Source organism: Neopsephotus bourkii, unplaced genomic scaffold (genome assembly GCF_033783945.1).
Source record: "Neopsephotus bourkii isolate Nb327-2 ecotype Australia unplaced genomic scaffold, CSIRO-AGI_Nbou_v1 NB_941, whole genome shotgun sequence".
NCBI lineage: Eukaryota > Metazoa > Chordata > Aves > Psittaciformes > Psittacidae > Neopsephotus > Neopsephotus bourkii.
The window spans coordinates 2,409,213-2,436,538 of NW_026901435.1; the positions used below are offsets into that span (position 1 = coordinate 2,409,213).

Consider the following 27,326-nt stretch of genomic DNA (forward strand, 5'->3'; position numbering starts at 1 on the left):
TTTTACAGTCAAAACACCACTAACATTTTGACTCTGTGGGCTGTATTTTAAACTGCATCAGGAAAAGTTGAGTTGCCAAAAGAATAGGGAAGGTCAGTATACTCAGGTAGTTTTCCTCTATTTTCAGACTCTTTTAACTATTGCAATTTCTGTATTCCTCAGTTTACTGTTTTAGTGATGCCATAGAGAAGTATATTTATGTAAACATCAAGGGAAATTAAAATGTTAATCACATTATTCATGTAGCCCTTTGTTGTGAGAACCACCTAGGAGAGATACTACAATATGTATTTTACATAGCTAATAAAAGACAAGCCACTTTATGTTTTAAATCTTTATTAGATGGTAAATATTATTTCATTGCCACTTCAATTATGTGATGTGTGGATTTAAAATACAGCTGAAACATGGAGCAGTTATTGTTCGAAAAAACTGGGAAAAGGGACACACACATACATTTTTAAATATATAACGCGAGCCTGGCTACAGATAAAGCGATCAAACCCAGCATACAAGAGTTTACATCTTAAAAAAAAATTGTCCTACAAAACACATTTACCCTGATGATTACAACCGACATGCTGGATTATGATTTTAATGATTTTTAGAACATTTGATAACAGTACGTCAAAATGCACAGCAACACCGCATCTGCTACATCAATCTGATTTTTTTCACTTTTTATAAGAGGACTTCACGGAAATACCTGACATTTCAGCCTCCCTTCTCTAACCTTCCACGGGTATGTTTGTGCAATAAAGCTGAAGCGTGGTCGCAGCAGCTTTCTCACCGTGCCAAGCACAAAGCTCAAGCAGCAGGCTTGTACGGCAACCTCAGAGCCTTGGAAACATACATGTGAAAATGCTCAACTCAGCCTCTCCTCAGCTGCACAGAAACATGCTTTAAATCGAATTTTGTTAAAAGTTACGCAATTGGGAGCTTTAGGGTCTCTACATACACAGCATTCTTTGTCTAATTCCTGTATAATTTCAAACATATTTTCGGCTTTGCCTCACGAGTCACATTAGTTAGTAAATGGGGCACAATAATACTAAAAAATAACAGCTTCCCCTGTTTACACCGATCCCTGATACAATCACTCTTACTGTCCACAAACATGTTTGTTCTGGCAAGGCCCAAACTCGACCTGAAAAAGCATAGATGCATTGCAAACCATAAAGTAATTATACTCCTTTATACCCCTTTCCTTGTCGGACACGGATTTGTTTTTTAAAAGTAGTTATCAGTGGTAACGATAGTTACCTTTAAACAAAGCAAAAATTACTTGCTTGTTTTTATTTTCTTTTCCTTTATGACTGCAAGCAGCAAATAGTTACAGCACGAATCAGAACGTTTATTCGGTATCGTCAAGCTACCAAGCATTAAATAAACCAATGTTTTAACCTCTAATCAGGCTCTGTACAATGTTGCAGCCTTTCAGGAACCTTCGGTACGTTATTGATCCACTAGTGAATTACCTCCAGTTCAGCCATAGGTTGCAGGCATCATCATCCCTCGCTTGTCCTCGCGTTGACAACACTCCTCTTGCCATCGCTCCTAGAAGCCGCAAGATTCGTCAGTCCGGCGTGTCTGATGTGGTTGGCGGCAAGAACAACGAATAAACCGGTTATTAGCTATTTGAGTTTGAGGTTTTTTTTAACGAAAGTTCTGAAAGGGAGCACCCAGCGAGCTCTTCACCCTCCTTGGCCGAGATATGGCCCCAGACAGAGCTGACGCCTGACGAACAACCACGTTTCAGGTTGTCTGGGGCTTGCTGGGGCTCCCACTCCCCCCAAACGTAAGGCAGGAACCCGGACCCGGGCACGACGTTGCAAGAACAAGACTCAACAACGCGTGACATTGGCACTTAAACGCAGATGCCAAACCCGCCGCGCCCCAAGGCCCCGCCGGCCGCCAAAAGAGCCCGGGGCTGCCGGAGCCCCGCGCCCGGGAGGGGCCTGGCTACGGGGGCTGGGGGAGCCTCAGCGGGTGGAGGAGGGGGACTGATGGGAGGGCCAAGCTTCCTCAGCCCGCCTCCCCAGCGGGGCCGCACTCCCCGGGGGCATTTTGGCTTCGTTCGCTTCCCTTTTCTGCAACACTGCAACTCGGTAACTTCCAGCCCCGCCGCCGCCGCGAATCGCCGCTGCCCCTTCTCAGCTCCTCCTCCCCGTGCGTCGTATCCCTCCGCGCTCCGGCCGTCCGCACCTCGCAGAGAAAGCGCCTTTCAGCCGCCAGCCTGCCGCCTTCCCGCCCGCCCCGCCTCTGCCGTTCCGACATCTTCTGCCTCAGCCCGCCCGCTAATAAACACGTAGAGCTTTGCCCTCGCCCCTTCTCCCCTCAGCCAGGCAGCGGCGGAGGCCGCCGCGGCGGCGGGGCAGGAGCGGGGGTAGAAGAACGCGGCTCCCCCCGTCCCTTCCCCTTTCCCCGCCTGGCCCTCGCCGGGCGCTGGGGACTGAAGGGTGCAAGAAGCTGGGGGAGGAGGGGCTGCGCGAGCGGCGCGGAGCGGAGAAGAGAGGAGAGAGGGGCCGGGAAGGCTGAGGCGGGGGGCGCAGAGGAGGAGGGGACTCTTTTCCTGTGCGGAGGGATCGCGCTCGCTAGCGCTCGCTCGCGCTGGCTGGCGGCAGCGGCGGCAGCAGCAGCAGCGGCGGTGGCGTTGGTGGCGGGTCGGTGTGAGTTGTTTCCTCCTCCTGCCCGTGGGTTGAATGGTGGAGCCGACACTCTTCCTAGTGAACGAACAGTGACAGCTACCGGGCGGGCGGGCGCGTTTCGCTGGGACCCGACGCTGCCGCGGGAGCGCGGCCCGAACCTCCCTCCCCCCTTATACCCCCCCCTCCCCTCCCCGGTTTTCGCCTCGCCATGTCCGGGGACGGCGGCAGCAGGCACACGGCGGAGCTGCGAGCGGGTGAGTGAGTGCAGCGGGAGCCACCGTGCAGGGCGGCGGGAGCCTGAGAGGGTCGGCGGGGAGGGGGAAGAAAGAAAAGCCCGCGGGGAAGGGGCGAGCTGCAGCCTTCACCGCCTGTCCTCTATCCGCAGAGCTCTACTTCCTCATCGCTCGATTTTTGGAGGACGGACCCTGCCAGCAAGCGGCTCAGGTAGGGATGAAGGGATGGAGAGGAGGGATGGAGGGAGGCAGGGATGGCGCCGCCGGGCCTGGCGGGGAGGGGGCGGCCGGGCAGGGCGGCGGATCGGGCTCTTCTTTTTCCGTATTTTCTTCGTTTTAAAATCCACCTCCCTTTTCTCAGTACATTCCCTCATCCCTTTTGTTGCTGCAGGTCCTGATCCGAGAAGTGGCTGAGAAAGAGGTAAGCGGCGCCGCGCACCCGGCTCTCGCCCCGCCTGCGGCCTCCCTCCCCCTTCCCTCTCTCTTTCCCTCTTCCCCCGCCCCATCCCGGGGCCCTGCCGCTGCCGGGGGGCTGCTCGGGGGAGGGGAGCCGCTCACGGGGCGTCCTGTCTGCCCTCCCCTAGCTGCTGCCCAAGCGGACCGACTGGACGGGCAAGGAGCATCCCCGTAGCTACGAGAACCTGGTAAGCGGCCGGCGCGGCGGGCAAAGTTGGGTGGATTTGCTTTTCCCCTCACTCTCCCTGAGCAGCTCTAGGAAAAAATTGAATTTCCCGCAAAAAGAAAATTACAACTTAAAAAAAACCCGCAAAAAACAAACTTGAGAGATTTTTTTAAATTTTATTTTTTTAACATAAGCTCATTCTCGTCCTTCCCTTTCCCCTCCCCTATCCCGGGGGCAGCCGCGGGGGTCCCGCCGGTGCCGCCTGCCCTGGGTAAATAATAACAAGCACCCAAGCCCCGGCGCGGCCTCGCCGGCTGCAAATAGAGGTACGTCATGGACGCGGCGCGGGCGGGCGAGAGCGAGCGGCGCGGGGCGGGGCCAGCGCGGGCAGCGGGCGGGTGGCCGAGGCTGCGCAGCCGGCAGGAGGGGGCGCTCTCCTCCGCATAGCACAGCGCCGCGCCGTCCGCCCGCACGCACAATGGCTCCGCGCTGCCGCCGCTGCCGCGCACCGGCCCCGTGATGAGGGAGCGGAAGAGGTTGGGACCCGGGCGACTGTGCTGAGGAGGGCTTTATTCCCCTTCGCCCTGCTGTTCTCGGGTTGGGATCGACACGGCGGTTTGGGTTTGGTGTGCCCTTTCTGGTGGGGTGTGTGTCCGTGTGTTGTATCAGTTTTAAGTTTTTATACAGTGTACCTGGTGTGTAGGAATAACTGGTTCACAGGTTCACATCACAAGCTTAAGTGACTTAAGTGGTGTCGTCGTCCACCCCACACCTCCCCCTTGTTTTTGTTTTTTTTAATTGTTCCTAATTCCCTGTGTGTGCTTTTCATCTCTGGTGCACATCAGTGATTTGAAAGTGTTGTCTGTGTGAGTGGTACAGCTCTTGCTAGCTGAGAGGGGCCTGGTTTTTTTTTCTTTAATATACTGTGAACTGCAGTAGTTGGAGAAACAGCAATTAAGATGTCTGGATTGTGTCTGTTAGCAACTTGTTGCTGGTATTGTTTTTGTTATAGGTGCGCTGTTGTGTAATTTAGTATCTGGATTTCTGAATAAGATTTCAGAAGAAAATTGAGCCTTCCTTGTAATACATGTCGAAGCAAGATTTCCCTTTGGGTTTTCTGGTTGGTTATGGCAGTTCTGAGCTCCAGTACTTTTGAGACTTAGACCAGACAACTTTTGAGCTCGCACAAAAGGAGACAGAGCAGTTCCCATCTGTAATGCATCCAGTAAATACTACTGGCATATACATTATCTTAGTTATATTATTAATGTTACAGTATGATTCAGGTATTTATTATAGTTGGAACAGGTTTATTTACTGCATTAGTTTTCTCTGGAAAAAGAGGTAGATTGGCCCAGGCGCACTTTAATGCATGTGTTGTGAAAGAATTGATAGCAGCTGACTTGTTGAAAACTGATTCATACATACCACTGATCCTCAATTTTCCTGAGATCAACCATCAAGAAATTCAGCTGTGAATTTCAGAGTGCTGGTACTTTTGCATTATGTATTGTGCTTTACCTATCTCTTTGTAAGGTCTTATTATTTATTTCAGGTAATAGTCAGAAGTTGGTTGGCAAAACTTCCCACGATTCTTCCTGTTTTTTTCCAATAAACTATGAAGAATTGCAGGTGCACTCTTAGTGTAGAATGGATTTGGGTTTCTTCTGTATAGTCAGAACATGAAATGATGTGACAAAAGAGAAAGTGAGGAAAAAGGGATTTTGAAGTTTGAAGTAATAAGACTTGATGAGAAATAAGTTCATTCAGACCCTTATTTCTAAGAAACATGTCATGTTTGCTGGAATGTTGGTATTTAGTTGTAATAGATACGTAATGAGATAAGATATTCTTCTTCAAAATTTGGATTTGATCCTGGGTACAGATATCAGGCGGTGTGATACTGACAAGCACCTTTCTGTTTTCACAGTCTTCAGTTCCTAACAAAGTTTCCTTACACTTCCAGATAAATATTTATATGCCCTTTCTCACTTTGTCCCTACCTACATGTTGGGAGGGTGGGGGAAGAAACTGGTTACTTTGTTCTTGATGCTTTTCTCCATCCTCTCTCTGCTGTTGCCTCAGTTGTCAAAGATACATTAACTTTGTATTACTTTAGGTTTTAGGCTTGCGAAAGCTGCCACTGAAGTGTATTTGGAGTGTGGCAGTTGCATTTCATACAAAAGAAATGTTTTTCACAATATCTTGTTTCATTAAACAAAAAATTTGCTTAATTCAAACCAAGGAATCTGTTAAGGTAGAGGGTGATGATAGGTAAATCTTCTGTTTCTACATTTTTATTATCTTTTTATTATTATTTAAATCGTTTTTCCCAGCTTTAAGATGCTGCCTCTTTTTTCTGGAGACAGAATTTTTGTCATGTTTTGGTACTGCTTCTCAGACGTGAAAGCCTTGAGCTTTCACTAAACTTCATAGAAGGAGCTGAAGGGAGAAAAGCTAAGAAATAAAAATACCAGTAAGTGTAGTGTTGGATGTCTGACTTTTGCTCTTGAAGGGAATAAAGGCTCTGTGTAACACTGGTGGAATTTAATCCCAGACTCTGTCTTGTTGCTTGCAAAATCATGTCTTTTATTATACATCTATTAAGGTGCATATCTTTTAAAAGGATGATGTTGTTCCTGGTTCTGTCTGTGTTTTGAAAACATTTACTTAGGAATTCTTATTAGAACTTTCTGTTATTAGACTAAAATTCACAGTCTTAGATACTTTATTTCTGTCACTTAATTTATGCAAATAATGTTAAATCCCATGTAATTTTCATCTTGCAAATTACTTCCATTTTTCTGTTTGGTCAGTGAAAGTAAATGTTTTATCATCTTATAAGCTAACACCATGCTGTGCGGCCTTGTAATGCTACAGGAAAATAAAGGTGTTCAGAAATGCTATTATAATGCAGTTTATGTTCTGAAGTGATCTTTCTTGAATTCAGAAGTATACTGTTTCTCTAATACACTTTTCTACAGCCATCATTTGTCATATATATAAACCACTTGAGTCTCGCTTTGGGAGTGTGGTCTCAGTTCAGAGTGCCAGTCTCATTTTTGTGTGTCAGTATGAAGATTTCTGTTTGTGTGATAACCAAACACTTTTTGAGAACTGAGTACACAGGTCAGTCTCAGTCTGTGTGTACCAAGGTTGGTGGGACTCTCCAGCAACAGATCTCAGGATGTTTTGCATTCTCTTGCATTAGTTGAGACTTTTTAATGGTAAGCCAGCTATTTTTGTCTTCTTTTTGAACGACTGAGGATTTCTCATGATGAGGGACAAAAATCAAGGGGTTTTAAGAGTTAACAGCGCACTTCTATAGAGCAAGGCAGCCCTTCGAATTGTTTATAGATTGTGGTTAAAGATGTTGTTAAAGTGTTGTGTGGTTAGGCTTTAAAGCACCTTTTCTAGGGCCTTGACACATGCACGGGCCGTGCATCATCATTTGACTCTAGGGTAATTGTTTTTTCATGTTGCAGTTTCAATGTGCGTGTAGCTGCTCTAATTGTACACTGCAGATCAAAGCTGTGCATCTCTGCTGCATCCTTTGTGTGGACATGAGTGCTCATCTCAGCTTGCGGTTAGTCAGATAAGGGAGCTGAGCTGTCTGAAAAATGCACAGTAAAAAAAATAGGTTTTGGGTGGTTCAGCTCTCCTCTTGCATGCAGCAATGAGCATCCTACCAGCACATTGAGGGATGTGATAGGGCTGTGCCTGGAGGGCTTTGGCAGTATGTTGGTGTTGCTCTTTTTAGGAGCAGAGTGGACTTTAGATGGGTGAACATTAAGATTCACAGCAACAATTTAGAGCTACCATAGAGGGTGACTGGATTTTTATTTTTTTTTGGGAGGGAGGGTTGCTGTGGGTTGTGTTTTTTATATATTATTATTTTAAATATCTTCTAGGTTATAAGCATCATACTGTTCATGAGTTCACTTTTTCTTATCCAAAATATAAATGTAACTGTCATTTTCATTGTTGAATTAGAATTTTGTTCATGTTGGTGGTGGTTGAGAAGAAAGAAACAGGAAGGCGGTGTGACAGGCTTAGGAGGTAGTATGCCTTGTTCTCAGGAACAGTACAGTTTATTACTATTTTGCTCACGTTTGTCCTTTTCTCTTCCCCTGCCCACAATTATTAAATGTGACTCAAAGTAGAAATGATAAAATGGCTATTTTCAGACCATTCCACTGTTCCTTCTCTTTGGTTATGCAAAGGTACGTGAAGTTACAAAGTATCTGTGGGACTGGGACACTAAGTCCCTTACACAAACAGTGAAATACAGAGCCTAAACCACTTTTACCAACATAGTAAAAGCCTTTTAAGCAGCATTTTGGTTACTGTTTAATAATTCTGCTTCTTAATAAGTAACCAGATAACAAGTGGGTTTTTTTCTTCAGGAAATGTGCAGTAAAGGTGTTCAAAGACATGGGGAGCAAAAATAAAACTTACATTGAATCAGACAGCTGTGTCATCATCTAGTTTGTGTTAGTAATTTGAGGAGAGTATATACAGTGCTTTGGAAGGTGGTCTGAGATACTGGAGGTAAGGAAACATCTGAAATTATTGTGATCTATGGCTGTGTTTTTGGTCTCATTGTCAGTGCTTCTGTTGGACATACATCAACTTAAATGATTTCCTTTTAGTTCTAAAAGACAAACATTTCTGTTCTAAGATTATTCCCTTACCTGGGAAATTTAGGTAATGCTAGAACCTCTCTGTTCAAACTGTTACATTTTGATGAGGAGGAACTGTTCACTGTGCAAAATACCACACATTTGTTTGTTCCACAGATAACTGAGAGGATTAGCTAAGTGACCTGCTTTGTGCTAGTTCTTTCAAACTGAAACTAAGGAACATTGATGAGAGATGAGATAAAGAGGTATATCAAGTTTCTAAGGTGTAACTTTTATTAAAAAAACAAAACAGCAAAAACCACACAAACCCCCACAAATGCATGAGTTTAAGATGGGCAAAAGGTGCACATAATCTAACAGTAATAAGCGTAGGTGAATGTCTTAGTTCATAAGGCTGAAAATGCTGCTATTGTTCATACCTTCTCATATGGTAAATAGCAAGCTTGCTGCAGTGTATTTTTACTAAGGTTTTTTATCTGCTCTGGCCTCACATCTATTAAAAGTCTTAAATAGTTGGAAAAAATTGTATGTTCTTGGGATAGCTGGTTTCATACAAGTCTCTTTCATATAGAATCACAGAATGGTTTGGGTTGGATGGGACCTTAAAGATCATCCAGTTCCAACCCCGTCCCATGGGCAGGGACACCTTCCACTTGACCAGTTTGATCAAAGCCCCATCCAACCTGGCCTTGAGCACTGCCAGGGGTGGGACAGCCACAGCTTCTCTGGGCAACCTGTGCAGTGCCTCACCACCCTCACAGGAAAGAGTTTCTTCCTAATATGTAACCTAAATCTCACCTCCTTCAGGGGGAGATTCCCTCTTGTCCTGTCACTACATGCCCTTGTAAAAAGTCCTTCTTCTGCTTTCTTGTAGACCCTGTTTAGGTATTGGTAAACTGTTATTTAATTAGAGGAAAAAGGAATCTCACATTAAAATAATAGGCGTTCCCATAGGAAATAGAGGTGAAGTATCCATATACTTTTAGCTGAAAGATAATTAGAAAGTACCAGATAAATAAATATACTTTGAGGGAAATGGTTAATTCTCCAATTCTCCTCTCCCTGTTTGTTGCTCTGCCCCTACAGCCCCCCAGAGGAAAAAAAAAAAAAAAGAGAATCCTTCAGGGAAAAGTAATTGCACTTCATTGCAATTCCTAATTTTAAAGTGATAAGGCACTTGCTAGTGGTACAGGGTACCCTATTAGATTGATGGTTTGATATAGTACAACAATTACTGTAATTCAATTGGAGCTTGTTTTGGGTAATATGTTACATAGCAGAATAGTTAAGCCAGGATAGCTGCTGATATTGGCAAGATAGAGTTCTTGCATCTTGAAACATAGGTAGCTGACTCTGGATTTTGTTATTAAATGTCCTTGTGTGGAAATGTGTTTTTCTGAAACATATTTACAGTCTGACTTGTAGTAAAGCATGTTAATCATTAGCATGGGGAGGGGGGAAACCCCCAACAACAGTACATCGGAGAATGTTTCTGTATGCCTTGTGCTTAGAGCAGAATCCAGAATAGGGTCATTTTTAACTTGATGCCTAAAAAATAACTGCATTATGTATAACAAATTTAACTAGAGTCTAGGTCAGATCATGATTCTGTTCATGCATTGTGATTCTGATGCTGAATTATTCTGCATAGTCATACAGAATGAAAATACAAGCACTTAGGTCTGTTTCAAAGATAATAAAGATTTGAATGTTTGTCGGAATAGCTGTGGAGCTGCATTTTGTGTATTCCCATGTTGTTTGTTTGGAATAAGTAAAGTTGGGGTAGTGGGTGAAGTTGAAGATAATGCTTCTGTTTGTTTTCTAGAAAATATTATTTATGCTTGAGATCTGTATTTTTTTTGTACTTACTGAGTTCTGTTCTTTATTAATGTTTAAGAAATGTTACTTGTCTTATGCAAAAAATCTATTCAAACAAAACCAGCTCCTTATTATACTTACAAAGGCATGTCTTCTGTGCATTTCCGTTGGAAGAAAGGGCAGAACTAGATGTTGCAGATAGCTGAAATTCTAGCTGATTTCTTTCCTCCTCCTATTAGCCTAAGTGGGATTGGCAGAGGGGAAAAAAACCCAAAACCAAACAACAGCCCTGGTGCTGTTTAACATCACAGTTTTGGCATAAAAATTTAAAATTCCTGTTTGTAGAGTCCAGTTCTTGCTTTTTCTTTAGAGCTGTTTGAATTTTAAATACTTGTACATCTGCTGCTTTTTTTTCCTTTTGCTTTTACTTTCTCCTCTTGGTATTAGAGATTGATATAGAGGCAAATTTCCATCATTCTGTTGCGTTTTCATAAGCTTTCCTGTTTCTGACAAGGCTTGTAAAGTGTCTTTTAAAAAAAAAAAATTATTTCTTTTGTCACTGAAATCTGACTTGAAAGCATTCTTGACAAGGGTTGTTTTTCCTTGTTATTTGTTTTAGGAAAAGGACTCAGGGAGGTGTGTATATTTTACGTTGGTTCTAGCTTCTTTTTACAGTTTGTCAGTGCAAGAATTGTCTCCTGATAGGCTGTACTTTAGAAAAATGCAGATAATTTTAGCTTTCAAGCCCCTCTGTTTAATGTATTAAATAAAAGACTTCCTTACCTTGTCTCTTGAGTTGTTGCTGTAGCAGTGTGGTTCTCTTGTGCAATTTTTTTTATTGTTTTCCCGTCCTCAAAAGGGAGGAATCAGGATTAAGGTGAATTCATGTTATACACTTTCTTTATTTGTGATTTCTACTGTAATGCTGATAGTCACACATACAAATTGTCACTTGCAAGAGGCTTCCTAGAGAGGTGGTTGCTGCTCCAAGCCTATCAGTGTTGGAGGCATTTGGACAATGTGCTTAATACCATGCTTTAGGTTTTAGTGAGTCCTGAGGTAGGCAGTTGGACTAGATGATTGCTGTAGGTCTTTTTCAACTGGAAATACTCTACTTTGTTATTGTTTTATTTTTGTTTTTCTGATGAAGAAGAAAGTACTACACTGGAGAAAACTTGCTTAATAGTCTGTTTTTAATTAATATTTAATTTCCACTGTTTATTTCTTTATAAATGAGAAAACAGGAAAGAAGATAACATAACAAAATAAGAGGAGTTTTCATTAGTGGATTTTACAGTAAAATTAAGCTTATATTTTTATTATTAAAATAAAATTGTATACATTTTCTGCAACTGAGAAGTGTTTAGATGGACAGCGTCACTCTGGTTTTCTTTAAGGGTACAACTCAGTATTATTGAATCAGTTTGTTAATGAGCTGGTTGCAGATGCTGCATAGTAGCAGTATTTGGAAAATGCTGCACAGAAGCATCATAAAACTGCTGCGTAATTTGGTATAAATAGCTGTTTTGACACAAATGGACTTACATGAGGAGAGACTATAGTGTGGGTGTAAGGTATAGATTAAGATCTTTAATAAGCATGATCAAGAGTAAGGCAAATAGATCTCCCTTTCCAAAACATTTCCTTTAAAAACTGCACGAGGAATTGAGCCTACCTCGTTTTTGTTAAAATAAAAAATGAACACATGGCTTATGACAAATCATGAGAAGTATGACTCAAGATGTCAGCTAGCCGTAGTTTTGGAATGCGTCTAAGCCAATTTGCTTAACTTACTTTAGATTTTGTGTATTTGTGAGGATCTGTAAAATGGAAGGTTTTTGAGCAGGATACAGTGACAAATCGAATTGCATATGTAGTTCTAATACTTGTGGTGAAACAAAAAGTAATTCAATGATTGTTAATCTTGGAGAGACAAGTTCAGGTTCTGCAGATGTGAAGCCTGTTTTCAGGTAGAATTCTACAAAGGGCAGTATTTAAGTTTTTGTGCTCTTTTTGGTAGTAGAGGAGGAGAAGAGTGAAGGAAATTAATCAGGGCTGTTGGTGGCAGAAAGGTACATAGTTTTGTCACAGCTGTTATAATATTTTAGGGCTCTCAAGCATGTGTTTTGACTGATTCCTCATGTAACTAGGAAAAAACTTCAGGTTCTCTTTACATTTTACTGATAAAAATGAATTGGAATAGCAAGTTCTGAAATGAGTAGATAATTTTTTGCCACCCTTCTAATGATGTTGAATTTAGGCATTTTGAACAGTTGATCTGTACAATCTACTGTAACTTGATTTAAAAAATTATTATTTTTTTTTGTAATAAGAGGCTTTCTCTTTTTTTTAAATGACTTACAAGATTCATGCAGGCTAACCTTTAGGAAGTCAAATTCCAGCAGCTTGCAAGGCCTTCTACAAATGTAACATAATTCACAGAAGGGAAGCCCTGCTTTCTGGAAGCAGCTAAACATTTGCCTGCTGATGGGAAGTAGTGAATGAGTTCCTTGTTTTGCTTTGCTTTGCTTGTCCTGCATCTTTTCCTTTACCTGTTAAACTGTCTTTATCTCAACCCACCGGTTTTCTTTCTTTTACCCTTACGATTTTTCTCCCCCACCACACTTGAGGGGGAGAGAACAAGCAGCTGTGTGGGGCTGAGCTGCCAGCTGGGTTGAACCATGGCAGGAGCAGAAGAGGAACTTCCTTCACTAGAAGGTTGTGTTGGTGGTGGTGGTGGTAATTACTGGTGTAAGCAAGGCTTTTCCAGAGTCTCGTTTTCAGACATCAGCACTCTTTATGTTAACAAACTGCTGGAGTACATGAAGCGATTGTAGCGTGTCAGCAAGATAGGAGCACATTTGTTGAGAATGAGGTGAATTCCTGTTAATTAGGTGTAATATAGAAACATCATTCTGCCTAAAATGTCAGTCAAGGCCTTCTCTAGTTGCAGAGTAACAAAACATCACAAGCTTTTACTGCAGTGCCTTTTTTTTTTTTTTCCCTTGTTTCTGCAAAGTAAAGCTGTGAAGATGTATTTCAGGCTGTGTGAAGGATAAAACTGCTACACACTAGACCCTGTACAAGAACTGAAGAAAACTGAGTTCCTACCCTCCCTGCTAATTTTATTATTTTAAATTTGCTTTGTTATTGTCTAAGCTGACAATAGCTTATCCATTTCAAAAATGCTGTTTCTTAACCAAGAGCTTTATAATAGGATTGTACTGTTGATGCATTTGAGGCTTTTTCCCCTTCCTATGTAAGATGGTCTTCTGCTCTAGTATTATAGTAGTTCAAAAGAATGAACTGTTTTTTTCTGGTCAGTCATTAATACTCATTCAACACTGGTATAAGAGAAACTCTTTTGCTGATAAGAAGAGCTTGTTTTGATACTGTGCAGTTGAAAACAATGAGCAGTTGCCAAACTGGTCATGTTTGTGGCCTAATAGAGGATCATGCATACCAATTTTAAAATTAAATTCCTTAGCCAACATTTTCAAGATGAAAAAATTAAAATCCAGTTGTGAAGCTTCAACAAAATCTTGTAACTTCGGTAGGTTGAAGGAAGATGTTTTTGAATTTTCTTCTACAAAGCAGTGTTATTTGTGGATCTTCCTTGTGGATCTTCCAAGAATTCTGTAAATAGAACCATAAAATGGTGTTGCTGTCCTTACAGTCTTTGTCTCATCTTTATCTTAGAGTATAATTGACCAGATCACTATATTAAATATAATATTGAATGTATATGCTTTACATTTGTTGTACTGTGATTATAAAGGTGCTTATTAGTCTATGACCAACTGTGCATTAAAGTCAAAAAGTAGAAAATACCAAAAGTTCTCTGTGCAAAGTGGCATGTGTTGAATAGAAGTAATTAGGACCAGCTGGAATGAATTAATGCACTTAAAGGTCATTATTTGTTTTTATCCTTAATATACTGTGATTTATTATTTTTGTGTGTGTGTGTGAATTTGTGTAACAATCTGGAAAAAAATCAGTAATTCTTAACAAATACTGGGTTCTTTAGCAGCTGTTTTGTTTGCTCTTTCATAAATAGGTGAAATATTACAGACACTTGGCACCTGACCACTTGCTTCAAATATGCCATCGACTTGGACCTCTTCTAGAGCAAGAAATTCCCCAGAGTGTCCCTGGAGTGCAGACATTATTAGGAGCTGGCAGACAGTCTTTGCTTCGTACAAACAAAAGTATGAAAAATTTACGAGAATTTTGCGAGTTCTTGATATTTCGTGCCTCTTCTGAGTTTTTGCATGAAAAAGTGCTCGCCTATATTTTGTTTGTGTAATTTTTTTTTTTAAAAACAGGTTGCAAACATGTTGTATGGAAGGGATCTGCTCTTGCTGCACTACATTGTGGGAGGCCTCCAGAGTCACCTGTAAATTATGGCAGTCCACCTAGTATAGGTAAGTCACTTTTATTCTGGCATTGCCATTACCTAACTCCAGGTTGATTGATTATTGCTAAGTAGTAGTGCTATGTGTATTTGACCTTGTTTGTGTTATATACCTTACATTTAGTATCCTTTTTGTTAAGATGTGTTGTCATATTTGCCAGTTTGTATGTGGGGAAAAAAATAGGTATTGTAAGTTAATACACTAGTTCTGCTCTGAAGCTAATTTTGTCTTTGAAGTATGAAGTGGAATAAAATACATTTCAGCAGTGAATGCATGCAAATAAAACTTTTTCTTAAAGATGTAGGAAAGCTGTCAGTAGATAAATAATTAATATATAACGACTTAAAACCAGGAGAGTGTGTTTTGCACCCGTTGTTGGGGAGAATGAGTAATGTAGACTGGTGATGCTTTTCTTTGGAAAGCTGTGTCTTGTAGAAGTTATTCTTTCTACTCTTTGGTCCATTCAGTAATTTTGTAGCTGTGGTTTAGTTTCATGTATCATGGAGCATGCATGTGCTGGCTGCACAGCTGAAAAACTGAGAAGCTGGGGGTCAGATGTGTTTTGTTTTGTTTTGTTTCTTTCTTAACTATTTTTAAGCTTTCACATGGTCACTAAAACATGTTTTAGTTTTCAACCTCTTAACAGAAAGATACATGGGTTAGGGTTTTTTTTCAGTTGCTAGAAGAATTGAGTTGTGATATTTTAGGAAATTGTCATCCTTTCAATTTTGTCATGAATAGGAAAATGTGCAAAACTACTTTTGTCTTTTCATCTTTTTCTGCTAATGTCCAGGGAAGGGGGAATGACTAAGACCGTATTACCAGTGTGGATTATACAAAAGCAGTAGTGATTTATACCAAACCAGTAGTTACAGATAGATGTGCAGTGTGGATGACAGTGGGCAAAAGCTATCTAATTGACTGGTTCCTGATCAGGTGCAGGTGCTACAAAGACAAAGATTTCAGTCTTGGAAAGAAAGAGAAGGCTGAGTATATATTGGAAAACTATGAGTAACAGTGTACAGATATATAGCTAAGTGCTTTTTGGAGTAGAAGCATATTTAAAGTGGTAACTTGCCATTACATTTTTTCAATCTCTGAACTCCTTTCAGAGGCTGTTGGTAGCCTGTAAGTTTTCCATTAATTGGGGCATATATATAAATACATAAACTATATGACTGAGCTTAATTTTTGCTGTTTATGTTATTTTTAATGAACTCAAATCTCAAAATGCAACCATTACAATTTACCCAGAGAATTAGTTCAAAAACATGATAACAGCTGAGAAGCTTTGACTTGGTCAGGTGTCAAAAGTAATTGGTTGTCTTAGGAGCTCTTTCATTCTAAAGCACAAGTTGGATGCTTTCAGTGGTATTTCTGCAGATGCTGGGAATATAGGAAGAAAAGATGGTTTTGCTGGGTGTTGAGAGCTGAGGTTTCAGAATCTTACCAGCTAGTATGTGTATTGGTCAGAGGCAGTTCACTTACATGCTCATATAGCACCTGCATCCATCCAGTGTGGTTTTGTTCAGAGCTGCTGTTTTGGTGTTTATGTAGAGAGTTTCTGTGTCATGCTCTAGGTGTGGGGGAGAAAATGCTTGTTACTAAATAGAAGAATTCCCCTTTTGAGTGGTTGTACATTGACCTGAATTGTAAGCTGACCAATTGCAAACTTGGAAAATCTTGAGCTAGATTAGTGGCTATTTCTGCAAGGTGCCTGGAGGCCTGCGCTTTCTAATAGTTGAGATTTCTGTAGTGGTTGCCTTACCCTATGCCTCCAGCATGCCTCCTATGCTTATGTTTTACTCCAACATTTTAAAATATTTTGGAGAAATCAGAATGGAAGAGGAGGAGTGTTTAGCATTGTACTGTAGCTTGCTCCATGGTATATAGTTTTTAAAGGGAAAAAGATCAGTGTATGAAATCCATGGCAGCTGGAGTTCAAAAAAGGTTGTAGAGCCGCTGTGGTAATAGAATTAAATGTTAAGAAGAAGAATGTCCAGACTCTCTTTGAGGAAGAACAGCTAAGGCTTTCTAAATAAATGTTACTGTTATTGAACCTTCTGCAAAACATTGAATATTTGCAAAATTACAGTTATTTCAGCATACCACTTTTTTCATGACCAGTTATTTCCTTTTCCAAACATGGAGATAAGTGCTGGTAACTGAATGTTTTCAGCTGTGAAGTACATTCTAATTTTTTGGATGTCTGGTTCAGAACTCTGTGTTAAAGCATTTGTTTTTGATGTATCCTATCCTAGTCTGATCCTCTCAATGAAATCATGAACTGCAGTGACACTTCTCCTGTTTTCCCCATGGAAGCCTGTATTTTACATGTCTGTCCAACAACAACAACAAAAAGAAACCTATTATTCTTCAGGCTGTATGTGTTTCAGGTGGTGAACCTGCTAGTGGTTGAGGAATAGAAAACATACTGAAGTCTTTGTCTTGGGCAGGAAAACTTGATTTGATTTCAGCAAACATACTGAAATACTTGTTTGTTTGCTAGTGTGATGAATCCGTGCAATTATGATGCTATTAGGATAGTCTGTAGAATTAAATTCTTGTGTATGTTGTGCCAGCGACCTTGTAGCTGGTTTATATGCAATTAAAATACAAATATGTTATTCTCCAGGAAACTACACAATATCTGTAGAGCATAATGAAGAGAAACAAAGCTTCAATGTGGAATAATCTTTGTCCAGTTGCTATTACTTGTGCAACATAATCTAAAAAATTGCTGAATTAAGAAAAAAAGAGCTATGTCATATGCTAAATTTTGGTGATTTTTTTTTTTTTTTAATGAAAAAAATCATCTTTGATGCAGAAAGGAAAAACTAACTCAGTATTTTTCAGGAACTGCTGAGAAAGCACAGAACCAAAGCACAAAGCTTAAAGAGTTTCCAGCTTAAAGCTCTTGGGGAAGCTGGCCACTCAAGTGTGAAGACTTGCATGAGACTGGCTGTTCACCCCAGACATTGAAGAATGTTGTTCCTGACCATCAAAAATAGTATATCATGGTCTTTCTGAATAGCCCACCTCAAGAAAAGTTCTGAGACATTTTGTACTTTTCTCAGTTTCTTCTTAAATGATTCTGCTGTTTTGGCTGTAGAGAGAATGAGAGGTTCTGGAAGTGGTGCAGATCTCTGTTTCTAGAAATATAGTAAATACTTCAAGCCTAAAAGCTAACCTAAGAGTACTTCGTGTAACTTTATTACTCTGTTAATTAAATAAAAAAAACCTAAAAGACCATCTTGTGTTAAAGGATCTATGTAAAAGTGACATTTTCTTATGCATTTATTCAAGTCTAAAGTAAATTATACTAAATTACTTTTGGTTTTTGTGCAAGAATGAATGAGCTATAGAAGTCTTACGGAATTTACACTTTGAGTAAAATATGAGTTGAAAAAATATATCGTGAAAGCAAAGGAGGTTGCATTGAAGTCAGGGAACAGTTTGGAAATGGTTTTGATCGTATAACTTTCATTTGTTTTTACCTTACGCCTTTTGAAACACCTCAGATTCTGCCTGTATGAATTAGAAAGGTTGGCAGTTACTTCTATTGGGTGAATTAATACTGTATATATAAAGTTTTAGATGTGTAGAGAACTTTTTTATTTTCATAAATGCTCCAGTGAAAAGTCAGTATACTTCCGTGAAATGCCCAGAGAGAGGTTCTGGCTTCATCAGATTGGTGGCTTGCCCACTTTCATTGGTTGACGATGTATAAGCCAGGAGACCTTAGAGTACTGCATACAGTTTAGAAGTTGAAGAGAAAAACAGCAGGAAGGTAGAAGTCAATTTAAGCTGTTTTTTTTAACCTTGGACATCTTTACAGAAGCGGGGGGGGGAGCACCAACAACCCAAAATTGAGTGTTTGATCCAGTTAGTCTTACTAGCCTGGAGAGTGAAAGGAATCCAGGTGTCTCCTTACATATATATACACACACACACACATATATATATACACACACACATATATATGTTATTAACAGCTCTGAATGCATTGGTATTCATTAGAGGCTTGTCTAGGCTCTCAAATTAAGGAAACTTGATTCAATATGGTTAGGAGTTGTAAGTGAAGTATATTCTTTAGGTGTCCTTCCAGGTTTCTTCTGAATTTGGTTCTGTTTTTGTGTGACTGGAAGGGGAATGCAGGTGGATTCTGTTCCTCAGAATAGGACTTTCATTAGTTAAATACAACTCCAGAAAGGAAGAAAATGAAAGAAAAGTTACAATGATTTTTGTGTATACTTTTTTTTAATGTAACTTACACTTGGTACAAATTAAATTTGCTTTATCACTAACTAGTGGATAAAGCAGATTACTGTCTCTCAACTTTAAGGCATATTTCACACCTGGGATAAGATCATGTAGATAAGCTGATGGAATCAGTCACTTTGATAAAATTGAGATAAGAAAGCCAAGGGGGGGGGGAATCAGCACAACTAATACTGCCATATCTTTCAGACCCCCAGATTTATTTTCCTTCTAGAGATCACTGTTTTTTTCTGATCTGCTTGTTCTGTTGTGGGTAGGGAGTGAGTTAGAGACTTTCTAAAACTTTGAAGGTATTCAGTTGGTGCCTGTGGCATACCTTTTGAGTGTGAGAAAATCTATACTGTTTTGTAAGTCTCTCTGAAAACTGCCACCACTTTACCTTCAGCAGCTTTATGTTTGAGTTTTAGATAGATTGTTCTGAGGGAAACCAAACAAAGAAAGTCATCTTGACTGTTTGAGATGTGTGGGTTTCAGATGGAGGTTGTTGGCAGCAGTGGTAACAGTCAAAGTGAGATTATAAAAACCTAAGTTCCATTTTATGAAGTTGTTTGCAGAGCCCCCTGTCCATTCACAGTTTAGGGTCCTAAGTGGCCCTTATAAAAAGGGAATTTAAATTCTTAGCTTTACTGTTTAAGCACAGAGGCTTGTTTCTCACCCCACCCCGTTTTCTTTTTTTCTTTTACTCTTGATTATTGTTGAAATGTTCATGGTGGTGAGGGGAGCTTCCTGAGGACTGAATGAGCACAAATGTCACTCCTGTCTTGAAGTATGGCAAGATTGAGACTGCAGAACTAAAGGAGAGTCCTTCGTGCCTCAGTCCTGGGGCAAGTGATGAAGAAAAATACTCTGGAAGCCAGAATACTAAGATCAGGAACGTGGCTGAGTAGTTGACATTGATCTGTGCAGAAGTGGTGCCTGACTAGCCTGGTAGCCTTTTGAACAAGATGAGTACTTTGGAAGATAAGGGAACAGCAGTGAATGTTGTTTATGGCCTCAGCAAGACTGTCTAAATAGGCTCCCATAACATTCTCACTGACCAGCTGATAAGATAAGGTAGAAATGCTGGACTCCAAGGGTTGTGATCAGCAGAATGAATTCTAGTGACTGGCGTGAGGGCCTGTCGCTCATGGTGTACTCTGGGGGTTGATACTGATAGAGCCAGTATTGTTCAACATATTCATTAATAACTTAGATGGTGAAACACCATGTTTTGCAGACGATGCAAAAATAGGAGTGATTGATGGATCAAATGGTCTGTGCTGCCATTCAGGGGACCTCAGCAGGCTGGAGAAATGAGTCAAAAGGAATCTAATGAAGTTCCACAAAGGGAAGTGCAAAAGTCATGGGAGTAATAACCTCATTAATCAGCAGACACTGGGGGCCAACAGGCTGAAAAGCAGCTTTGCAGAAAACAAGCTGGCTGTCATGGTACTGAACATGTGAGACGTTGAGTCTGCAACATGCCCTTGCCACATGCAAATGAAGCAGCATCCTGGGCTGTTGGATGCAGTGCATTGCCATTAGGTTAAGGGTGTTCCTTTCTCTCTGCTCAGCTCAGGCAAGATCATACCTAGAGTGTTGGGTTCAGCTCCTCAGAACAAGAAAGTTATGGACAGACTGTGGATAATCTAGAAACGGACTAGGCAGATGATGAAGGACTTGAGGAATCTGTCATAACAAGGAGAAGACGAGAGCTGGAATTGTTTAGCCTAGAGAAGAGAAAACATGGGGGTAGTGCTGTCAATGGCCATAAATACCTAAATGGGAGGGTGTGATGAAGTCATTGGTTCTTTTATCCTAAAGAGTCTGCTTACAGTTTTGATTTATTGACAGAACATCTCTTCAAATTAAACTTTTAGTTCAGCTTGTCTCCTTTTTTGTAAGCTATGCTTTCATTTGAAGGCATTGGTAGAAGCTGATTTCCAACAGCCATCTCCATCTGACATTAAAAACAAGCAGAATGTAGCTTCTGAGTAGGTTATTGTGTAAGTTTGTTTTATTACTGTGACAAACACCTTCCTTATTCTCTTTGTACGTGCATGTGTACGTGTGTGTTTGCTTTTTTTTGTTTGGTTGTTCTTCTGGGGGTGCATGTTATTTTTTGTTGGTGTGGGCGGTTTTGGTTTTGTTTTTAACCATAGGATGATTTGTCAGAAACCAAAACTAGATTTATCTTGTGCCTGAACTAATCCTGGTTTGCTGCTGTTCCAAAGTAGACTCTTGGCAAGGAAGAACTTTGACATAAAGCAAATGCAACTGCATCTTTTTCTTGCGAACAGGGAAGGTGAAGAGGATATAGTAGAACCTTAAGGCAGTAGTGGCACATTGACTAAAAATGCCTCCTCTCCACAGCTAATGATCCTGCTCCTTCACAAAGCATCTTGAACTGTGAAAACTTCCTTGAATCCTTGGACTGCACAGGCAGTTAACCAAAATGTTTCAGGGCTGTTCTTATGGCCTGGGGCCAACGGGCTTGGCAGTTGTCCATACCACTAAGTGCTTTTGCTCCTTATAGAGTAGCTACAATCCAGTTTGCATATTTAATGTAGTTTGACCTGTGCTGACTCATGAGCCAGTGTCTGGTTGGTCTGGGCTAAAACCAAGCGATGCAAGAGGTGTGTAGCTGTTCTGCAGTTGATGCTAGGGAGGAATGTTGTATCGCCTGCTTTATCACCATTCTGTGGAGTATAAAATGTATCGCCATTGCCATTCTGTGCTCTGGTGATGATACTGGGAGCTATTAGACTAATGTCTATGTGTGTATCCATGCATATAAGCATTATACTCTGTTGCTTTGTCACTGGATGAGTAGCAGTTTAAAATTAGTAACACCGAGCTTTATTTTCTTTACTGAAGCTCTTGATGGAAGATTTCTGTTTTGTTCAAATGAAGTAGATTCCTGCTCCTGAACCTGCTTAACTTTAACAGTAAATCCCACGCTCTTTGAATAAGGTTCTGTTAAACAAAATCAGAGTGTTCTGTTAAGGTCTTACAGCTTTGTATGTAAATTTGTTTGGTGGTTTTTTTTGTTTTGTTTAGCTATAGTGGGTAGCAGTAATAATTATTGACTTGTAAGTGGTAGATAAATATTTGATTGCTTAGAAATCAAAAATCAGGTTGTCTTGGAGAAGATTTGAATGTTTAGACGTATTCAGTTAGTAGCTGTGTGGAAGCTCTTAAATTTACTTAACTCCACTGTGGAAGCTGTCTCAGTTCGCCTGAATTTCTCACTCTAGGTAGAAAGTTTGAGCATTGACAGTTAAAAGATGTATTGCATCTTTATGCTCTGTCTTGCATTTTGATACTTTTTTGACAGTCTGTGTCATAGGCTACTTTTGTGTATATTTTTCCCTTAACTAGGGCAAAATGAGAGAATTACTATAGTGACCTGTTCATGGGGCAAGTGGTCCAGCGTTGAAACAAGCTTTCTATCCTGGAGATGTATTTCAGCTTATGAATCCTTTGTAAATGCTGTCTCTTCTTTTTTCTTCCCTCATTTGGTAGTGGATACCCTCTTTTCAAGAAAACTAAATGGAAAATACAGACTTGAACGCCTCGTTCCAACTGCAGTCTATCAACATATGAAGATGCACAAACGAATTTTAGGACACTTATCCTCTGTATACTGTGTAACTTTTGATCGGACTGGCAGGCGAATATTTACTGTAAGTACAAAATCTTGTGCAGATTAATTTTTTTTTTTAAGTACAGATAGCATCACCTGATTGTTTCCAAAACTTAAATATATTGATAATGTATATAAAGAGGAGATATATGCTTTACTACTATTGCTGTCATATATGCTTTTTAATAACCATGCTGGTTTGCATGTTAAAACAGTTTTATCACACGTCTTAAGGCTAGATGATTTCTGACTGAACTACGCAGATAAGCAAACTCTTTTTTTTTTCAGTAGAAAGGAATTATGCTAAGTAGATTCTTTCTTGAGACTTGTTTTCTGTAGCAAAAACATAAGCAAAAGGATGGACCACCACTGCAGAATTTGATAGGAAGTTAGGGAGGACAACCAATGTGTAATTAAAGGTTGTTTTGACTTTTTCCTGTAACTTTTCTTATATTTAAAAGCATGAATATTAACAGTTTGGTTGTGCACTTAAGTTTGATACAGCTTGTTGAAGGAAACTAGAAAGCTGAAAATTCATGTGGTGTGTTCTGACAAATGTTGGTTCATAAGGAATTGTCTCAATGAGATCCCAGGAACTTTTTTATTTTGTACCAATGTTTTAACAGTTTTAACTATATGCTTTTTGTTGTTGTTAAAGTAAATATTGGAAGGATGTCTAAAATCAGTACTGAAATTGTGAAATTACAAGTTTCCCAAGGAATGGGAATTATAAAAACAGATATGTGTCAGTGTGAGTTGGGTTTTGTGGTAAGCAGTTAATTTAGTAGAACCAAAGATCTCATGCACACACACATCTTGTGCCAGTCTGGGACACTTTGGCTGCCTTTATTATGTTCCCACAAACCCTGGATGTAATTGATACCTTTGTGCATCCAGGAGTTTGACTGTCCTTTCTAGCCTCATGGCAGATAACACCAGCAATGCAGGTGGAAGTACAGTTCAGTTCTGCTTAGTCTACTGCACTCTTAACCTCTTATATTCTGTCAAGGCAGTCGTTAATATAATTGGCCCTTTTGCCCACACACATTTGGCTTTGTTTCATGCAGGCATGTGGGGTTGCAGAAACAGGACACTTGCAGTGTTTTGAACAGATCTGTTTGTTCGCTTTTTACTTCAGGCATCGCAGAAACTTCATATTTCTTCAGCTTTCATTGCTAAGCTCAACAGTCACAGGCATTAAATTCTTGCGTCCTGTAGTTTGTGTGGTTAAGCTATCAGAAAAGGGCTCTGTGTTCTAGCTTTATTGTATATGTGACATGGCAGAATGGATTAGAGATTTGACGTGTGTAAGTTGGCTGTGCTTACCCTGTTCACTTTTAATCTAAGAAGCACAAACAGAATTTTTTATTGAAGTGCATAAAATTCCTTGTTAAGGTCTTCAATTCTTAATTTTTCTAAAACTTCCCTAAATCTTTCTTCTTCCAGAGGTGTACTATACTTCCTCTGGTGTGCATCTGCAGTGATCATTCCTTGTTGCACATTTCCTTGTTTTCTGCAGTCTTATTTAAAAGTGATTAAGATGAGAGAATTCTCCTGACTGTAAGAACAATTTCTTTCCAAAAGAAAAGTAGAGGAACCTGAAATAAAATGGGGGGAGCAGTACTGCTTCTGCTGTAATCCCATAGCTTTGCTATCAGTCATTTGCTGACAGATATACTGGTGTCCTGGTATGATTGCTTGAAAAAAATCCCAGTTTAAATCATCATGACTTAAATCTAGTGCTTAAACAAAGTGTCCATAGAAATCAGTAGTGGCTGGTGAATATTCATTTTGGAGAGCCTCAGAACTTCTTACGTTTGTGTTCTGAGATAGGTCCAGGGTTTTTTGTGTAGATGTTTAAGTGGTTGTTGGCAAATGGAAGACCAGTGGGTTGGATTCCATTTTCCAGTAAAATCCAAGTTGTTGTAGCTGACGTGATGTAGTCAGTGGATAAACAGTCACGCACTGTCTTCTCGTAATTGCATCTGTGTAATGAAATGGTGCCAGTTCTTTTCAGTCTAGACCACTACCATTACTAAAGTCTCTAGTGCAATAAGGAGAAACAGGAATTGATAATAAAAAGTACGCCAAACTTCATTCCAGACACGTCTGTTGCCGGAATGTAGATTTGCGTGCATCAACAGGGAATCGTTCTTACTCTGCTTTTTTACTCTAAACCCCAGGATTCAGTGTGACATGAGCTAGAGGAGAGGTTGGTTTAGATTTATAATTGGTTCTAGAAGATGCATCATAACTGTTTCCTTTTCCTCCTGGCCTCTGAGGATTGAAAGCCTCTAAATTCAAGTTCTTTTTATGTTCTGCTTCAAATTAAAAGGAAAATGAAGTGATCTCAGCACACTTCTGAGTCATACTCTTCTGGGAGATGCTTGCTAGGAAGATAATGCTCTTAGTTTGCCTAAAGGCGATGAAAACAGGGCATTATGCAGTTCTACTAGCTATTAGGTCTGTATTGGGTTTTTATGTCAGGGAGAAAAGGTAGGGGTACAAGGGTGGCATGAGAAGTTGCTATAAGCCTCTTCTGTATCTGATGGAGCAAGTGCCAGCTGGTTCCAGGACTGACCTGCTGCTAGTCAAGGCTGAGCCAACAGGGATGGTGGTAGTGCCTCTGGGGTAACATATTGAATAAAGGGGATGGCAAACCTGGTCAACAGCAGTTGAAAGGTAGGAATGAGAATATGTAAGAGAATCAGCTCTGCAGACCCCAAAGTCAGTGCAGAAGGAAGGGAGGAGGTGCTACAGGCACCAGAGCGGAGATTCCCCTGCAGACCATGGTGCAGACCATGGTGAGGCAGGCTATCCCCTGCAGCCCATGGAGGTTTATGGTGAAGCAGGTATCCATCTGCAGCTCATGGAGGACCCCACACCAGGGCAGGGAGATGCCCAAAGGAAGCTGTGACACTGTGGGAAGCCCACACTGGAGCAGACTACAGGCAGGACCTGTGTCAGTGTGGAGGGAGGAGCCCACGCTGGAGTAGGTTTGCTGGCAGGACTGTGATCCCATGGGAGACCCATGCTGGATGAGTTAATGAAGAACTGCCACCTGTGGGAAGCACTCACATTGGAGAAGTCTGTGGAGGACTGTCTCCCATGGGGTGACCCCCACTCTGTTCTTCCTCCTGAGAAGGAAGGAGTAGCAGAGACAACGTGCGGTGAACTGACCACAACCCTAGTTCCCCATGCCTCTGTGCTGCTGGGGGGAAGGTAGAGAAGATCAGGAGTAAAGTCAAGCCCAGGAAGAAGGGAAAGGTTGTGGGGGAAGCATTCTTATGATTTGGTGAACAATCTCTCCCTGTCCTTACCTTCACCCATGAGCCTTTTGTTACATTTTCTCCCCCTTGTCCAGGTGAGGAAGGCGATGACAGAGTGGCTTTGGTGGGTACCTGGTGTCCAACCAGGGTCAGCCCACCACAAACTCATGCAATGATTGTTTCTGTTTATATTCTTGTATGGTTTTCACTAGGTGTTTCTGAAGATCAACCTTTTACACACTGGTTTTTAAATTGTTTTCTTTTTTCTTTTTTTTTTTTAATATACAAAAATATTCATAATACACAAACTATGGTAATTTAGGGTTTTTTTTAATTAACTATAATTAAGGTATCTTTACTTGCAAAGACTCGGGTAAAAGACCTATCAGCCATCAGTGAAGAAAATGATACATGAGACTTTGTATTCTGTCTATCTTGAAAAGCATGACTTGCAGAACTCATGCAGCGTAATAGAAACAAGCATTGTCTTTCTGGTTCCTGAGCTACTTAACTTTCTGACTGCAGAGAAAGACGGCTGTCTCCATTTTCCCCACCTTTATCATCCTGTCTCCTTTGAGGTTATTCTTTCTAAGGAATAATAAACAGCATTGTGTAATAGCCTGTGTAAGATTTCCAATCCAAGATTAATTCGGATGTTTCTTGGCAGTTTCATTTCAGCCCACAAGTGTGTGTAGTAGTAGGAAAGTGAACCAGTTTTACTCCATACCTTAGCAATGCTGTCATTAGTTCTCTTGGTGCTGAACTTGTTCTAGGATTCACTTTTGACAAATGCTTTTTAATAGGCACATAATTCATAGCAGTTGCAGATATAACCTTGGAAACCTGAGCTGTGGTGTAAGCCAGTGCCTTTGCTAGTAGCGAATTGTCCCATTCAATTCAGATAGAGTTCAAATAAATTTATGGGATTATAATATTGAATCTTGCCAAGATGCTACAGAATTTACAGCTTTATTTGAGGTCATGTTTTTTTTTCTTCTTCCCTTTTTTTTCCCCTTTCTTTTTTTCTTGTTAAGACTTGCTAACAGTAATTTTATTTTCCTCTGCCGTGGAGACATACACACATTCCTCTATAGCTATACTATAGTCAGCTGGTAGGGAGCAGGCTTGTTTTATGCTGATGTTCTTTCCTTGGTTTGCTGTTATTAAGTAGAGCTCTGAGGACCCTCCAGGTGACATTGTGTCCCAGAACTAGCTTTGCTTTTCTTGCTGACCCTTTTACATATTCAGGTTGTCTATGTGCAGGTTGCTGCCCATCAGTTACGCTTTGCAGGCAGCATTTTAGGGCTCTCATAATGCGGGGTTTTGATTATCGGTTGACTTCTCTCTCTTTTATTTCTTTTTTTCCTGTGCTTTGAACAATCTGTTCATCTGGTAAAATGTCTGCAGGCTGTAATTTTGCTGTAAAGTCAGCAGCTTATTCATAATATTGATCTGTACAATGTGAGAATTGCAGAAGCGTGTTTGATGTAATATGCATAGTTCTGTCAGTGGCGTATTTTTTAATTAATTTGTGCAGCCCCAAGAAAAACAGGACCAGTGGTTTGAGGTTTCTGGACTATGATGCAGTTAATGTTAATGGCTTGGTTCTGTTCTCATGCGTGTACTGCTTTGAGAAGGAGGTAAATCCACATGTGAATTATTTTCACCTTTTATAGTGTTTTGGAAGCTTGGGGTTCTGCATTCCCTTCTGCTTTCACGTCTCTCTTCTGAGCAGTGAAGCTGTTATTTGTCAGCATCAGTTTTACGCATAC

At 40.6% G+C, this 27,326-nt stretch overlaps 1 protein-coding gene and 1 long non-coding RNA gene across 4 annotated transcripts in view; one reads left to right on the plus strand and one right to left on the minus strand.

Annotated features, from left to right (window-relative positions):
• Nucleotides 1–319: 319 nt before the first annotated feature.
• Nucleotides 320–2,413, minus strand: LOC133214925 (uncharacterized). The gene is made up of 2 exons (XR_009726268.1): nt 2,206–2,413; nt 320–1,557 (listed from the first exon to the last, which is right to left on the minus strand). It is a non-coding gene; the product is annotated as an uncharacterized LOC133214925 (long non-coding RNA).
• Nucleotides 2,414–2,606: 193 nt separating this feature from the next.
• PHIP (pleckstrin homology domain interacting protein) overlaps nt 2,607–27,326 on the plus strand; it is a 105,862-nt gene continuing 81,142 nt past the window's right edge. For all 3 annotated transcript variants that reach the window (XR_009726269.1, XR_009726270.1, XM_061358376.1), the window contains exons 1-7: nt 2,607–2,902; nt 3,034–3,092; nt 3,273–3,302; nt 3,466–3,525; nt 14,022–14,172; nt 14,290–14,388; nt 22,165–22,325. Coding sequence is in view for 1 of the 3 variants with exons in the window: in XM_061358376.1 (XP_061214360.1) it covers nt 2,857–2,902; nt 3,034–3,092; nt 3,273–3,302; nt 3,466–3,525; nt 14,022–14,172; nt 14,290–14,388; nt 22,165–22,325 (606 nt within the window). In the remaining 2 variants the exon portion in view is untranslated. The remainder of the gene's footprint in view (nt 2,903–3,033; nt 3,093–3,272; nt 3,303–3,465; nt 3,526–14,021; nt 14,173–14,289; nt 14,389–22,164; nt 22,326–27,326) is intronic.